At 37.3% G+C, this 17,419-nt stretch overlaps 1 protein-coding gene across 1 annotated transcript in view; it reads left to right on the plus strand.

Moving 5' to 3' along the window:
• SMS (spermine synthase) overlaps positions 1–14,017 on the plus strand; it is a 33,497-nt gene extending 19,480 nt beyond the window's left edge. Inside the window, exons 8-10 of the mRNA XM_009997207.1 lie at positions 346–425; positions 10,532–10,647; positions 13,442–14,017. Coding sequence (XP_009995509.1) covers positions 346–425; positions 10,532–10,647; positions 13,442–13,484 — 239 coding nt within the window. The 3' untranslated portion in view covers positions 13,485–14,017. The remainder of the gene's footprint in view (positions 1–345; positions 426–10,531; positions 10,648–13,441) is intronic.
• Positions 14,018–17,419: the final 3,402 nt, after the last annotated feature.

Here is a 17,419-nt window from a genome sequence, read left to right on the forward strand (position 1 = left end):
CTAGGGCTTTTTAAAGCTAAGCTTTTGTTCCAGAGTATGAGCTCATGTAATTATTGAGAAAGTGTGGGGAGTTCACACACTCCAGTACGTTTTTCCCCATTGTATAATTTATTTGAACACCTGGAAAATTACTGTGAAGGAAAAAAGGGGTTAATTCTCCTGTCATTGCCAATATGTATGGGTTGTGGGGGAGTTTAACTGCTTTTTCATTTCCTTGTTGGTTTGTTGTTGCATTTTTTTAAAAGGTAGAGGATGACTACTTACTGAGCAGTAGATAAGTCTTGAATATTTAATAGTGAACAAGCCAATAATGTGCTCTTTTTTAAAATCATACTCTGTGTGCAGATTCCACATGGGAATTTCTACGGTTGATTCTTGACCTCTCAATGAAAGTCCTGAAACAAGATGGAAAATACTTCACACAGGTAGCATATCTGAATATAAAGAAGTATTGCTCTGTATGTATTGCCATCTACATTTTTCAGGGAAAAAAAAAAGTAAGGGGGCAAAACCAAACCAACCAACTAAAAATCTGTTAGGAAGCTGATTTTCTCCTTTCCACAATATACTAGGGATTTTTGCATGAAATTTGGACTTTGCTAATTGACTCGTCTCTTTCGTTATTTCAGCTGAATTTGTAGTGCTTGTATCTTTGATTTTTAAAGCATAATTTCAAGAACCTGCTAGGTATACTACAGAATATTTTAGAGGTTAGTTAATGGAAAAGTAGATATACTTTTTAAACAGATATATGATTTTTAAGCTAACATCTCCAGTAGTAGAGTGTGACAAATATTTGTCATCCATAAAGGCGTAAGAATTTGACATAGATGCAATGGGATGAGAACATTATTATTTGGGATTAAATACTCTTTTTTGGTTACTATCCACTCCTAATGCAAGTCACTGGTTTGTTTTTCTGCAAAAGAGATTTTGAATAATTGAATATGTTTGCTTGACATTTTGTGAAGTATTTTATGTCGTCTTAAATAAGATTTTGTCCTTGTGTATGAGGCTTTTAATGCAATTCTTTTAAAAAATAAATAGTATGATATTTTTAGACTTGCTACATTATAGCATAGATAATGTAGCTGTGATATAGATTTTGTGTGAAGATACTTACTGTACGCAGTCCTGAATTCAGAATACCACAGAGCTGTATGCACTTGTACAAAAACCTGACAAGACCCAGCAGATGGTTGAGTGAAGTGTGAGTCTCTGAAGTTGTATTTCTTTTGTCATGTCCATACCTTAACTAGTCTTCTGATGTGTGGAGCATCTACATACAGCATTTCAAATAATCTTGTTACACTTTGAAGTAAACTAGCTAAAAATTAAGCATTTGAACTCTTAATCCCATCAGCGTAGAGTTTCTGAGATGTGTAAAAGCAGTGGTTTACTGTGGAATTGGAGAGGTTTATAAAGAAATGCAAAACTCTATGGATGCATCATGCTGTAAACTTAATGGGTTTCTATACTGTTAACAGTGGAAATGTTTATAGCAGATTTTGATGTTGAAAGGGTAGTACATCTTTTGAACAGAGCAAGCATTTGTGTTGCAGTTGTCATACGTGTAACATACAAGCAAGACTAGCTGACTTGATGAGAACATATGTTAATTTTTTTGTATGTGGACAGGTATCTGTCAGACTTTGCAGCAGAACTCTGGGAAGAATCTTGTGCTGAAAGTTGGGAGTGATAGCTGTGCTGCAGCAAGGGTACAGGAGGATCATTTTCTGTCAGCTGAGATCATTAGGGGTGGAGAATGGTGCAGCCCTGCTGCCTGTCATGTCCTGATGGGGGGAGATAATTCAGCTCCCCAGCATCTGTTTGCACAGGAAGAAAGGACAGCAGAACAGAACCAGCCCTGGTTTAAACTGTTGGGAAACTGTGTAATATCACTCTGACAGTTCCAAAGCAACAAGATGGGACATGGCAGGATGGGAAATAAACAATATTTAAATTTAAGTGGTGTGAATTTGAACGTATGAGTAACTTGTAGCCATTGAAAAGGCATGAGTACAAAAGCAATGTACTTTGGCAACATAGTCTCCCTGAGGGTATTGAAAAAAGGAAATTGATATTGGGGTAAACAGCTACCAGACCTTTTGATATATACTGTTAAATACCCATCCCATTTCACACAATCACAAAATTGTTCTGGTAGGAAAAAAACTTCAATATCATCTAGTCCAATGATTAACCTACCTCTAAAGACTCCAGTGCTAAACCATGTCCCTAAATTTTATGGTCCTTGTAGCCCCTTCCCAGTTGGGCTTGGTTTAAAAACAGAAACAAAAAAGGCTGTCTGTAACTTCCTTTAAATTAGGTTTTAAACTAGTTGAAGCTGTATATCAAAAGAGTTAAGGTTAGACTATGGACAGAAGTTCAAATATGACCACTGCTGACTTTGGTAGCTGAGTATAGTCACACACTGGGAGCTCATAAATGGTTTTGAATACTCTTATTTGTTAGCTGTTAAATGCCAGGATTTTTTAGCTCTGTGTATTAACATTGGAAATGGAAATTACTTTTGTTCAAACTGTTTGCTTCCAGGAGGCTTATCTTAAGTATCAGATTGTACTTCACTTGCTGAAGGAATCACGTGCCTTTTAAGGCAGTTGTGTTTTTAAAATCTGGGACTTTGTGTGCCCTCCCACCCCCCTTAGGCTTTCTTGAAGTGTGTTTCGGTTCTCTGAAAGATAAAATATATTAAATATCACCAATAAATGTCCACCTAATATTTGAAATTTCTGTCTTCTGTAGTTTGTAGCCTCTGATAGTTTTACTTGCAGGAGTTACCTTGTGCATCTTGTTAAAATGTCATTTATCAATAAGTGCTTTACCCCAAAACGGAATTATCTTCACAGAATGCCAGTTGTTCACATACTGTGTTGCTGCCCAATTCTGTAAATGCCGCTGGTGAGAAAAAAACATTGAAATGCTGATCATTGAGCTTTGCACAAGTTTTGGAAAATGTTCTCTTTGGCACATGAATTGATTTTGAAGTGTTTTACAGTGGACAGTGTGCTGCACCTTTTTGTTACTACTAGGAGCAAACCACTACAAATGCTGTTCACGACTGCTGTCAGCAGGCAGGGTCTAGAGCTGTCTTAACAGAAAGCAACAACGTGGAAGTAAATACAAAAAATAATGGCAGGCCATGGCGTTCTGAAAGGAGAGTCATGCACATTTGGTGGCAGCTTAACCTCTTCTGCTTCCATTCAGGATACTTTCCTGTAGAGTTTACTGTTTTCAACCTAATTAAGAATTAAGTGAGACTTTTGTTGTGGCACTCTGATATAGCTCTGAACTTTCAGAATTTTTTCCTATGTCTTAGTTGTTACGTTTAATAATTTCACGTGTATTAACTAGGAAAAAAGCTCCTAATACCCTACTTGTTACATAATGATATTTTTGGTTAATTAACTTAGAATCTGAGTTCATCAAAACATCAGTGCACAGAAATGTCTGGTTTTTACATAACTGCATTGTACAGATGGCATGATGCCTTCTCTCTTTTCATCTGCAGGAGATGGCAAAACATATGGTACCATTGCGGTGTGGCACAGTTCATGGGTTTCAATAAGAGTATTGGCAGGCCAGTTTGATTTTTATTAGATCTTGCATGTCTTAATGCAGATAGTGTATTTTTAGGATGGTATGTGTGTTACTAGCAAAAAAAAATAATCCTGGGAAAATACAGTGGTGTATTAATACTCTTTATTTCAGTGAAGACCAAAGTGCATCAAGAATGGAGCACCCCTCAGCCCCCTGAAAGTTATGGTTGTAGTATGCACTACAGCATTTATAGGTCATAAATTATTTTGCATTTTGGTAATACTAGCAATTCTTGCTCAAGTGTGACACGCCATTCCTGGCTTTCTTTTTGAGACCCATGTGCCTGGCTTTATGTAAGATCTTGCCAGAAGCAGCCAGGCAATGAGAAATTCTCATGCAAAGCCAGCTAAAAATCCTGAGGGCCATTGCAGTAATTGCAGGAACGTGTCAGATCTGAGCTCTGAAAGCAATAGTTACATAATATAACAAGAAGTTATGTAGTATGGAAAAGATTAAGAGGAGGCTTTTTAAAAACTTTGACAAAAGTCAAACTCAAGAACTACAAAGGAGAAGGGAGATTTAAAAATGAAAGTGTGGAGGTTTTTGGCTAGGTGTTTCTGAGCAAGTCATTACAAGTGTTTTCATATATTTGTTAATCAGCTATGAAATACAGGAGTGTATTAGGCACACTGATAGAAGTTAGATAAAAGCTACTTATATAGATATATATAGGTATGCTTATAATTTCAGATTATCAAAATAATTACTTTTTTGGCTTACTACCTAACACATCTGGTTGTTCCCTGGGGATGCCATGGTGGTCTCCAAATACTAATGCAGAATATTCTTTCACCACTAGGTGGAGACTGATGACTACTATTGCCTTGGTAGTTCAATAACATTTATAGAGCGATTCTGCCTATGAACGGCTTTTCAGACTGTTTATTCATATTCCTAGGGGGTGCAAGACATATGCAGCCAATTTTAGGATAAAGGAGCAACGTTTTGCTTGTTTCGGCTCTGGAAAGATAGAAGGGGCAGTTTATGGATCTTATTCTCTGCTGCTATAAGTCTGTGCTTAAGTATATTGGGGAAAAAAAAAAGCATCCGTACATGCTTTTACACATCCACAAATAGTAGTCACAAGAACAATAACTTATTTGAACGACTGGCAGCCTTGCTTTTCATGTCCTTGCTTTTTTAGTTTCATCATCCATATTGAGAGTCTTGCATCTTACATAGGACTGGGACAGAGAGATGGGCTTTAGGGCCCTTAGCCGGCAGAACTTGCAGCCATGTTTGTCTGTTTAAGACTTGAGACTTGTTTCTGAAAACTTATTGTTGAAAAATACTGCACTATGCTGATGCTTTAGTGTCATATGGCTTGCTGTGTTTCTCTTCTTCCTTCTCCTTCTGAAGCTGGTGCTTTAAATTGTTCAGTGATGTAGTATGCGTCCAGGTCTGTGAGATGCTCAGTGTTGCCTTCTCCAAGAGGAACTGGTTACAGGTGTAAGTTCCCAACCATCACAGTGGACAGAAGTGGACATTCGCGAGGATCTTAGAACTTGGTGTATCCTGAAGTCTGGTTTAATCTCTAATGTACTTTCTCAGTAATTTGTATCTGAACATGTTCAGTCTTTTTATACTACGGGACCTCCTAAAAGCCAGTATAATTTTTAGATTGCCCAAATGATCTTTTCAACTTCAGTGGAGTGTGTGTACTTGTAGATACTAGTGTGATATGTTTTTGGATTTTTTTCTGAACCATCACCATCCTGCACCTTTCACATAGCACGTGAGGATAGTCACAGCATCTGTGAAACTACACTCCGCAAGATGCAGAGACTGATTGTAAGGTTGTCTCTATGTCAGCGGATTATGTGTAGCTATGAATAGGCTTTTTTCTGTGCTAAGTTTTTGCTCCACTGACCTAATCCTTTGAGGTTGAATGAGCTATCATTTTCAGCCCTTTCATGAAGTGTAACCTTTAAAAATACCTCTGAACAGGAATTCGCTCCTTCCTAGTCTGGGTCATCCAACCCAGGCAGGATAGAAACAGTCTCAGACCACTCATGGGTTTGCATTCCAGTAAACACTGCTAACCACTAGTGCAAGGGATCAGATGTCTCCCCCACACACACATGTGGCCCTTCACCAAGCTGTCCTTTCCTGGCTGCGCTCTAATACAGTGTGGCCCTACCCTCTAAATGTCCAGACCACCATGGTGTTACTCCATAGTTACACTTCTTTTTTTGGCTGCTGTGTGGGTTTTCTAATTAGCACTTCCAAAGAAAGATCAGGGTTCTCCTTCACTGCAGTATGAAAGAAGGCTGGAAGAATGGATCCATGTCCCTCCCCGTGTGAGCCTGTGTGATTTCTTGGCAGTTTGGGAGTCTTTAAGAAACAGACTTTTCATTTCCTTGTGTTACAGAGAGTTCAGTTTTAAATTAATTGATCATACTGCCAATGGAGATACCTTCAGTCAAGTTTGTTTCCATTACCTCCTTAAAAGTTATCACTGTCATCCAAAACTCAAACCTAGCTTTGATGGTAGGTCTTTCGTTCTGTGTTTATCTCCTTGCTTCTTAGTCACTCTGAAGTGAGGAAAGGAAAAGCCTTGGCCACGTTCAACTCCTGCGCTTTTCATTGCAAAATAAAAATAGAAAAGCATGTGAAATTGCAAATAAAAATGGAACTTCTCTAATATACTGTCAGAGACACTGGATGTCCAGTAGCAGCAACATGTAGGGTAAGAGGTGAAAGAAAGATATGTAAGAAATGGGCAAGTATGGAAAGGGACCATTCAGTCTGCTTTCAAGTCACTAGTTTATGTTCTAAGATTGGAGGAGGCATAGTTGCCTAAATTCAGCCTATAATAGGTGATGGACACATCTCCATTATAGGTGGGTAAACTTAACTGGAATTTATAGGATTATTTTAAACAAATCCTTTTTTACTGCTTATTTTAAGGAATGTTATTTATTGTCTGCACAGAATGATATTTAGTATTTAAATTGTTCAATGTTGTGCTGTTGAAACCCAAAGACAAAACCCATGGTACTCCAGAACGTCTGCCTTATGAAAGCCCAGAAAAATTGGTGTTGGGAAGCAGGTGTGAGCTGCTGAAGTGTGTGCAAGCACTCAGCAGACTCAGAATACAAAAGCTGTCAAGCAGCTCAGGAATGGCCGGTCTTAAACAAGGTCTTATACAAACAGATCGGTTTATCTCAAAGTTTTAAAACTACCTCAAATAGTTTCATGTCAGAGAGATGCTTGTTAAGGAGAGAATTTTTTTTTCAGTGTTCCCCAATTTCTTTCACATCAGACTGTTTGATGTAGAACAAAGATTATAAGTAAGAAGAGGTGGGCAGAGGAATATGGTAGGGTTTTTGTATGTGTTGAAAATTGACTGAACAGTGTGAGGGGAAAAAAAAGAAATTCTGATTTTGCATATTTCCTTTTGAAAAATCTTTAATTGGGAGTCATCAAGCTTTTAAAGCCTTATTAAACACTGTGTTCAATGTTAGTTATTGTTTGAGTACATGGTGACTGTTCAGAACAAAAAACTTACTTCTCTACCACAACTATTTTCATTAGGCAAGAGAGTTAAAATGAGCACAGGTTATTAGATTGATCACTATATTGCACTTTTGAAAAAGTCTTAATTGGTGAGTCATCAGCTTTTAAAGCCTTATTAAACACTGTGTTCAATGTTAGTTATTGTTTGAGTACATGGTGACTGTTCAGAACAAAAAACTTACTTCTCTACCACAACTATTTTCATTAGGCAAGAGAGTTAAAATGAGCACAGGTTATTAGATTGATCACTATATTGCATTCGGGGTTTGGTTCCCTGTGTCTTATTTTAGTGGTACAAGAACATATAAATAGACAATGTAGTCTGAGTTGATAAAGCTTTTCACTTTTTACAGAAAGGTCTTAATAATAGTGAGTTTTCATTAACTTTTTCTTTATTGGAATTAATTCATTGAAGTATTGTAGGTTTGATTTTTTTTATTCTTAGCTTTTTGTTGAGTCAAGCCAAATAGTTATAAAAAAATTGTAACTGTGTGGAACTAAAAATCCTGTGGTGTGTCTCCTGGAGGAGAGGTTAATAAAACAGCTAGGTGGGATGTCTGAACCGTTAGGTAAGACATTGATTTGGAGACTGGGGAGCTGTGGGTTTGAAAAGCTAAAATTGCTTATTGGCATGGTTCATTGTTCCTGTAATTTGTTTTCCACACTGTCTGCAGTGATTTGTCTGTTGCTGGAGAGGGGAGAAAGGATGAAATACTGAAGCAACGGGCTGGGAAACTCTGGATACTTTTATCTCATTGTGCATCATATTAAACTTCCTCTGTAACAGTGGTATGCTCCATAAATTACCTAGCAGTGTTCTCTATTTATGAGTCAAATTGCACACACAGGTTTTGAGGTTTTTTTCGCGTTCAGCCTGATGTTGGAACAAAATTATATGTTTGGTAAAGGGCAGCTAAACCAAATAACTGCTACAGTCCCCTGGATAATAACAGGTTACTAAACAAGTACTAGAGTAGTCTGTTCATTGTTGTGCTTTGTGCAGTTGTGCTTGGTGTTCATCTCTTACCTGTACAAACTTCTATTTTCTGATAACCAATCCCAAATATGAGATACTCACTACAAGGCACCCCATCTTCCTTCAGCAAATAACCAAGTGCATGTTTGTTATTAGAATATGATCAAAATTCTAATCAAATATGTTTTATACAAGTTCTTTTGAAAGAGAGCCTTCAAGATGCTTTGTATAGGACTTTTTTCTAAGTTGAGGTTTTCTTTTCCGCATGTGAAAACCTGAGCATGATGATAAAATTTCAGAGGAAGAATATTAGGATGGATCTCTTCTCACTTTGCAAAAGTGTTTTAAATACATGGTGAAAAAAGTCCTAACCATAACAAGAAGTATAAAAAATAATACCAAAATCAGAGTGTACATTTCACTATAGACTTTGTTTCTTGTTACTGTCTGATGTTGCTACATGGAAGTAGATGGAGCTTTTTAGACACACCTATTTCAAATAATTCTCTGCTTGTTCAAGCTTTACTCATTGTAGGTTGTTTTTAAAAGCACAGGTAGTATTTGTTGGTCAAACTCACTTAGTTGCTTGCTTTGTGCAAATTAAGTTTCAGTTGTTTCTGTGAGCACTTAATTGTTTTAAGGCCATTTAAAAAAATCTGGGAGCACTGAAAAGTTAAACAGTAAAATGCTACTTTCTTAAAGGCCATTCTCCTGGAGTTAAAAAGTTTCATAATGTGTTATTAGAGCAATGCACACATGTGAAAAGTAGCTAGTGGAGACATTTTGGAAGTGTTGAATAAATCCTGTGCTCCCTAGGTCCTAAAGAACTTGACCTTAATTTCAAGTCTTAAAATACTGAATAAGCTGTGGCTGTAAGGGAGCTATAGTTTTTAATTAGATGTAGCTCGTTTTTCTTAGGTGAACCATGTACCTTTTTCACAAAAAAAGTTACATAATTATATCTCTGTGTGTGCATCTATTTCCAGAAGTCATTCTATTCTAGGCATTCTAGAATCTTTTGCTTTAGACTTTCTAATTAATGTCTTTTCTTGCAAAGTTCAGCACTTTTAAAGATCTAAAGCAGTACTCTGCTTGGAAATGCTTTCTTTGGAAGGCTTTTGGCCTATCCAGTCATGAACAGAAAGTCATCTAGATATTAAGAAGCTGGCTGTATTAGTAAATGATTGTTTCTTCCTTTTTTCTTTTTTTAAAAAAATATATATAACCAGGCCTTTTTCTGGCTAATGCATATCCTTGCATTATTTAGTCTAAATTTCATGTGATCCAAGATGAACAGCAAACTTTGGTACCTTGGGTCTGTTACTATAATTTTGTGGGCCTTTGGCTCCTGTCCTAGGTTACTAGGAGCTGAGTGTTCATTATCATGAAAGTTCCCTTTTTTTTTTTTTAATTATTCTGTGGTTTGAAACGTTTGTTGTTCTTTAACTAGAAGTGGTAAGATATGTGGGAAAGCTGAGGATTTTTATGTTGAAAGAAACTCTGGAGAAATGCTACTGGATGCTGCTGTTCTACTAATTAGTAATCAGAATAAGAAAGCAGGCTCTGTCCTTGATCTGGGTAAAAGGCATTTATACTATAAGCTTATAAACCCAACCATTAGGGAAGGATGGAGACACACATCTCCTGAAGATGTCTCATCCTGCCACACATAGAACCAGATGTGCACATGCTGTGTCGTCAGGGTAAATTCAACATCATCATATAACTTGTTGTTTCTGTTTAGTGTGCAGCATCTTCAGGCATATTCAGGGTCTATAGGCTGAGCTGAAGGCTCCTTGTGAGACTGGTGGAGGTAGAAGATCACAGATAATTCACCTGGCTGTAATGTGCCAGGGCCTGTTAACATCATCTCCCTTTTGAGGGGAATGTCAGAATGTCTTGTCTGTGCTGTGCCACAGCAACAATATATTCATATTTGCTGGGTCTTTATTTGGCATCTTGTGCCTGGAAAGCTGAGTAATTTGTAGAACATGCATTTTAACATTATAAGACCTAGGCAATGTAATAATTGAGAAAATCTGGATGTTGTAATACTGCTTACTGATATATTTAAGCAATCATAAGGAATATGGTTATTGAGTAGATGTTACATGCAAACAACACATGGTAGTCTGTTTTAAGTGGAAGCCCTAATGTAATGGTTGCTTCTGCTAATAAGAAGATAGATAATCCCCCATACTTACCCTTTCCTGAAAAGAAACAAATTGTTGTTTACTGTAGGCAGAATGAAGACAAGCTGTTCAGTATTTGCTTTGTAAATATTAAATATTAAGAACAGCATGTATCTGGTTCTGAAGTATGTGTGAGCCTTGTTTTAATATGAGAATGTATATATTTGTCTGCAGTTTTGCTCGTTTGTTTTATTGTAACTGGGTCTTTTCTTTTTTTATTCAGGGAAACTGTATCAATCTGACCGATGCCCTGACTCTGTATGAAGAACAGCTTAGCAGGCTTTATTGTCCTGTGGAGTTTTCAAAAGAAACCGTGTGTGTTCCCTCCTACATGGAACTGTATCCTTAAAGATGGAAAAAGAGTGCAGAGTGTGAATCAATAAATCAAGCAAGCCTAGATGGCTTGGAGGTAATGAACTCAAGTGCAAGAAGGCAGTTCTAATTTAAACACTATGTCTTTTCATAGCAAATGAACTACTGCAGTTTTATTTTGAGGATAATAGCAATACTTATTTTTTTTGAGTGCCATAAATTCACAGTTGGTGAAATTATCAGGACCTTTCCAAATCAGTGTATGTTTTTATTAATGTTTTTGAGTGCTTCCAGGTGTATTGTGTATGTGATATACGATAAACTGTACAATGAGAATAATGCTGCCTGGGAGTTCTGGCAAGGCTGTATATTCTTTTTATTTTTTTCTTTCACCAAAAAATGCAAACAAACTTCAAACAGACCAGCATGATGCAGATCTTTATTTTCTGGTAGATCTGTTCTTGGACACAGAGTTCGAAATGTATTGCTATTGGGGGGAAAAAAAAGTGATTTCTAGCATTATTACTAGTTAGCGTTACCGAAAAAATGTTCCAAGTTGTGAGGTATATATGCTGCTTAGTAACATTCCATTCCTAAAAATAATCCTTCAGATTGTCTTCATTTTGTGGGTGGCAGGCAAGTTACACAGGGAGCTAGAAGTTTCTGCTTCAAACCATTAGCCGTAGAGGGGCATTTTGGTCTCCTGTAGGGTGGTTCTGCTGGCTGCGTTTGCCTTGGGTTCTTTAACACTTTTGTGTGATCTCCTCAGAAATTTTTCTGCAGCCTGTTCTGGCTGTCCCTCTCCTGACAGGAGAGATCTCTCCAGGATCTGCTTATTCATAATAAGTTAAGCATGTGAAACTCTGCCACAGCCTTTCTTCTGTTGTGTGTGTTCGTTTTGTCTCCCTTTTCTGTCTTGAATCTTAATGCTGTCAATGCTATAGTGTGCTGTTCTGGACTCCATACTGACTGTAACAAGATCCTCCTGTTTCTCATTATTCTCAGCTCTCCAGTGAAACTCAGGTTTGATCTTAATATTTTCAAGACAAAATGCAAAAAGTGAAGGAAGATATGAAGATATTTGCCCTTGTAGCTTACAGTTTCAGAGAATTTCATTATTTTTGCCTTTACAACTGCCAGGCCTTAATGCAACATAATTTGAAGTATGCATCCTCGAAAAGTCTTCTAAATGCTTATTGCATTGTTTATTTGGAAGTATGTAAAATGTTTCTAAATCTATTGAGTAAGAAATGCGACTTCGTTACTTTGAAAAATACATGTACATGTTTCTAGTAAGCTAACAGTTAAGAAATATTTTTAGCAATAAATTTATTAAAATTGGCCATTAAGTAGATATAATGGAGCTTGAAAATAGACAGTGCTTAAAAAAATGGGGCAGACTTTATTAGTTAGCTTTTTCTGTAATTAATTAACACTGTTATAATGGTATAGGCACTGGAATATTGAAGGAGAAGTAATCTTGATCTTTTCAGATTAGCTCAAAGTAAGTACTCTAAATGTTTAACCTTTAGCCAGTTTTTCCGGGAGAATTCTGTGGGAAACAGTGTCAAAGGCTTTACTAAGGTCCAGGTAAAAGACACCCACAGTCTTTCCCTCATCTACTAAACAGATCACTTTGTCATAGAAGGAGATAAGGTTGGTCAAGCAGGATCCATGCTGACTGGTCCTGATCACCTGGTTGTCCTATATGTGCTGCATAATGGTATTCAGGATGATCTGCTTCATAACCTTGCCCCGGCGCTGAGGTCAGACTGACAGGCCTGTAATTCCCTGTGTCCTCCTTCAGGCCCTTCTTGTAGTTGGGGGTCACAGTTAGGTAGCTCTGATCTCTCCTCTCATGTGCTCAGCATGAAAAGAGACCTCTTGAGAATCTTTTGTCTCTCCTGCCAGGAATACCTCAGAGAACTGTGGTTTGAGCTTCTTTGTGACTGTGCTGAAGCTGACTCCATCTCTCCCAAGAAGTGCCAAAAAAAGAGCACTGATAAAGCTGACAGTTGCTCTGTATTTGTTTCTAGCTCAGTCCAAATGACATAAAAGTCTGCTTTCTGAAAAGCAGACACCACAGAAGTTTTGAAGGAAAGCATGGGCTAAATTTAGATGCATCTCTTGAGTGAGCATTCAACAGAAACCCTTATGAGGCAATTAGGAGGCAGTAGACATTTAAATGTTTGCCCCATAAGATACCTGGACACCTAGTGTTCAGCTACTGAACATCCCAGTATTAATTTAGTCTCTGATTGTGTCTGCCTTAGGGATTCACATATTAGGTAGCTGAATGTCTCTTTCCTAGTCAAGCTGGCTACTTTACAATTGAGAAGATGAGCAAAAGGGATCCCAACTTTGTGAACTCTTGATCGAAATTTTGATCATGCTTGGGCTTTGAGCAACCTCCTACTGGGAGGTGTCCCTGCCCATATGCAGGGGGTTTGGAACTAGGTGATCTTTAAGGTCCCTTCCAACCCTAACCATTCTGTGATTTTATGATTCCCAAAGTACTTCTGTAGTTTATTCAGCAATAGCAGTGCAAAAAAATCTTGCTGAAGAGCTAGAAAATCTAGAGCAGGAATTAGAAAACATGGATTTGCAAAGGCTTGAAGTGGGAATGGGATGCTTTTTTGAACTGCTGATCCAAAAAGAGGATTCAAGGAGTTTTCACTTTTGTGATTTTCACCTACCACATCTTTATGAACTAGCAGAAGTTTTCAGAATCAAAATGTGAAAAGAACTATTTCCATTATAACTATGTACTGCAAACTTTGCTTTTTTTCCCTTTTTTTCCTTAACTGCTTATTTTCTCCAGATGGGTATTCTACACTATTTGGAAGAAACAAATTGACATCTGAACATCAAGATTATTTGAGATTATCCTAAATGTACATGCTGCATGGAGCATATAGGCCTGCCACGTGCTGCATATTGGCATCTTGAACCTTTAAATTATATGCTGTAGATGATCCTGAAACTTAGTCATGCTATTGATTGTGAATTCTTTAAATGTTTTTTATTGTTATTTTAATTTAAAGCAAATGGAAAATGTATATTTTGATGAGCTAGGGTGTTATTTTTGAAAGTCAACTTAAAGATGAATAAGCAGCAAAACTACATAGCTGCTGAATGCACTGAACCTTTAGAATGTGATCCTTTTTATTTTTTGTAGAACTTCACAAACTGATTGATTAAAAAAGACATCTTTAGCATTTCATCCCTGAAGGGTGGTCCATGTAGTTTGTTTCAGGTTTTGTTTTGTTGTTTTCCACCAGATTTTTTTATCTATGGTGCTTTTTAAGGATGGAGAGAGGTTTTTTTGTTTGGTTGTTTAAAATGAACGCCACGGTGCTCCCATATAGCAAAGAGGGGCAGAACTAAAAAATAAAAAGAAAGAAAGAAAAAAAGTCTTCTGTAAGGATACCCCGAATTATTCACTGCAGAGGGCAAAGTCTTACATTTTGCTTATTTACTGTAGTTTCATTCATCATTGCTGTAATCTCTTATGCAGAAGAATCGCCTTTCACTTCATAGAATTCTTTAGCTGCTGCCACATAATGTGGATTTTTATATGGATTTAACAGTAGGTTATAGAGGCACTTTGAACTTTATCAGCATGAAAATAAAGCTGGTTTTCAATCCCATCATAGTGTAAGAAATTGGGTGTAGTGAAGTTCTTGTGGGCGTACACTCCTCAACCTTAAGGGAAGCACTAGGCTCTTGAAGAAGAAAAGGTTGCTTTAAAGGGCAAAGAAGTGTGGATGTGATCTAGATTCATGTGCACCACTATTAATGTTTAGAGGCAAGTATGTACACTTCAGTAGGGTAGGTCCTAATCAAATTGCTACAGAATGACCATGTTGTATGGGGCCCTTGCTGAATAAAATTAATGAGCAGTGTAAAAATCAGTGGAAGTTAGGTTGCATTGTAGTTTTGTTCTGAAAGATAAAGCAATTTTCTTTAAGTGTTTTTCATGTTGTCTGAAATATTATATTTTTGTAAGAATGTGCTATATACTGACTAAAACTTCGCTTTCAGTGTTTAAAAGATCCTGCTTGAAAGGAGATAGGAATAATATAACCGTTCTGTGCATCTCTGTACATTTCCAAGATAGAATAAAAAGTGCAGTAATTCCCTAAACACTGTAATCCTGAACCATAATGATTTTATTTTTTTGCCTTTAACACCTAGTGTCAACATTTTCTTAGTGTTATTGGAGGGAGCTGATTTACACCCCCGCTCCCCCACAAGGTACTGTTAATAAAAACAAAACAAAAATAGCACTCCTAAGATCTGTTTTCTTTAATTATACATAAAGAAGAATTTTAATGCATCCCATTAATTGTTTATGAAATCTGAGTCGCCTATGTGGCATTCCAGAGAAAAACATGGAAAAATTTCCCCTTAACTTGGTGTACAATTATTTTTGTATCGTACAGTTGTGCTGTTGAAATGCTTTCAGTTTGGAGAGACAATAGAAATATTCTTCGGTCTTACTGTGTTAAATTATTGCAGTTAATTCTTTAGTATATATGGGGCACATTTCTTCCATGGCCTACAGCTTGTGCATCCATAAATACTCCCAAAGAGCAGAGCCTGCCTCTAAACAGGAGAGAGAAGTGTCTTGCCTTCATCTGAGTTGTTTTAGCTCTGTTGTATACATCCCCAAAAGATAACCTGGTGTCATTGCCTATGATCTAGCAATGACCTTTCATTTATGATTCAGGACTGCAATCAGTGTATTGTATAGCTGCAAATGAATGCAATGTCCTATAAAGTTACATGTATCCTTAACTTTGCAAGCATGGATATTGCCATTGATTCCTAGCGTGATTACTCATGTAGGTGGAATTAAGAACCGAGATATTCACTAAGACAGGGCTTACAGCATATGTGTTCCTGAGTGAGACTGGTAGATGTAGAAATCAGTCACAAGAAGTGGAATTACTTTTTTTTTTTAGCGAAGAAGCTTGTGAGTTGGAAGATGACTTAATATGCTTGCTGTACCATGCCTGGCACTTTGCCTTAGCATCACTGAAAAGGGTGGCTGACCACGGAGATGTTGGGTGGGCAGGGGTGTTCTGCAGTCACTGCCTGGAATGACCAGGGGACCTGAATTTGATACTGATAGGTGAGAGGCAGCAGTGCTTGCAAGTCTTTCCTTCTCAACTGATACAGTGTAAAGAGAGTTGGACGAATTACATTTTTCTTTAAACTTTTTTCTAACGTAGCTTTTTTAAAGGGATAGATGCAGTGTAAAGCAAATCGGCAAACACTGAAAGTTATCTTTATATTAAGTTGTTGATTCTGGGCAAATATATATACAGTGTCAGTCTTTATTTATTTGTTGCAGTAGTCTAGGTTTTTTTAAAAGGAAAGCAAGTCTGTTAAAATTTTCAAATGCAAACTGCTATAGCTGATCAGTTTTCCGTATTTAAAGTCAGCTGGGAAGTGATTCAGATTGCTCCACCATGTATGCAAACAGTTCCCCAGATATGGTTAACATTAGGGTTTTCATAACTATTCTTGGCACTAAATGCTGCTTCCACCTAGAAATGTGATTTGATTATTTAAAAACTTAATTGATAGTAGTTTGTGCAAAGAAAACTCTCCTGGCATTGTATCTACTGCATCAGTGCAGTGCACGTATTAAAATAAAGGTACACTATTATTACTTGTGTGTTTGAATTGTTAAATACATCGTGGATTCAGTGTTAAAACAAGAGAACTGATGGGTATGATGCTTACCATTGTACCTCTTTTCCTTATCACCTAACAAACATAAAGGTACTTAATGTTCCTTTTATTGAACATCTCTGCTGTCTCAGATTATTAAATTCAGTTATTTTCCATATAGTGTACACTCAGATAAGGTACTTTGTAGTATGGAACAGCACACTGATGTTTGTGATGGGAAGGATCACTTGAGACTTCAGTTATCTTTGCCTAGAACGAGTTACTTTTCTGTAGAGTAGATTAGATGTGAACCCTTTGGAGGTTTGTAAGAGTAAGTTTTTCTGCTGAAGTGGCAAGTTGGCTTTGGGTGCCAGTGTGACTCATTGCATGACATACAGAAAATATAGTTATGTGAGAAATGAGTGAGACATTAGGAATGATGCAAGATTTGGCACAGAAGTTGAAGGAAGAGGCTGAAGGACATGAGCAGAATGGGCATTTAGAAGAAGTTACCCTGGGGTGTGATTCAGAAAGTTTAATAATGTCAGACAGTGAAAGAAGAATGTGACTTCTGAAAGAGATTTTAAAGAGATTTACATAAATTCCAGCTAACTGGAAAGGAGAAGTATTTACATCTGTCCTAAGTATGATGACAGCAAAGGGCTTGGTGGTTGGGGGAAAAGAAAGGAGTAGGCTAAATTTTTTGAGGAAAAGGAAAGTCATGTACAGATTTTGAGGGTAGAATAAAGAGCAATTGTTGAGAGCCTACATGCATGACAGGGAAGATAGGTATGGCTTGCCTTTTTTTTTTTTTTGCTGTTAGGAGTCTGAGGTGTTGACAGTTTGCTGGAAGGAGCGAAGCAGGGGGACGAGTGAGAAGGAGAAGAGTACTCAATTTCTTATTTTTATTTAGGAATAGGACACTGCAGATGGTGTTGCCTGAGGGTAAGAGGAGGAAGTTGACAAACCTTGCCTGCAGGAAAAAGGAGTAGTTGGAATCATTACAGGAGATGCTGAGGGAACAAGTGAGAGAACTAGCAGAGAAAGTGAGTGCAGGAGTGATTAATAATAGCACTGAGCAACATATTAGTGCCTTTTCAAAATATTTGATGCTTTA

This window comes from Chaetura pelagica, unplaced genomic scaffold (assembly GCF_000747805.2).
Source record: "Chaetura pelagica isolate M959 unplaced genomic scaffold, ChaPel_1.0 scaffold80, whole genome shotgun sequence".
NCBI lineage: Eukaryota > Metazoa > Chordata > Aves > Apodiformes > Apodidae > Chaetura > Chaetura pelagica.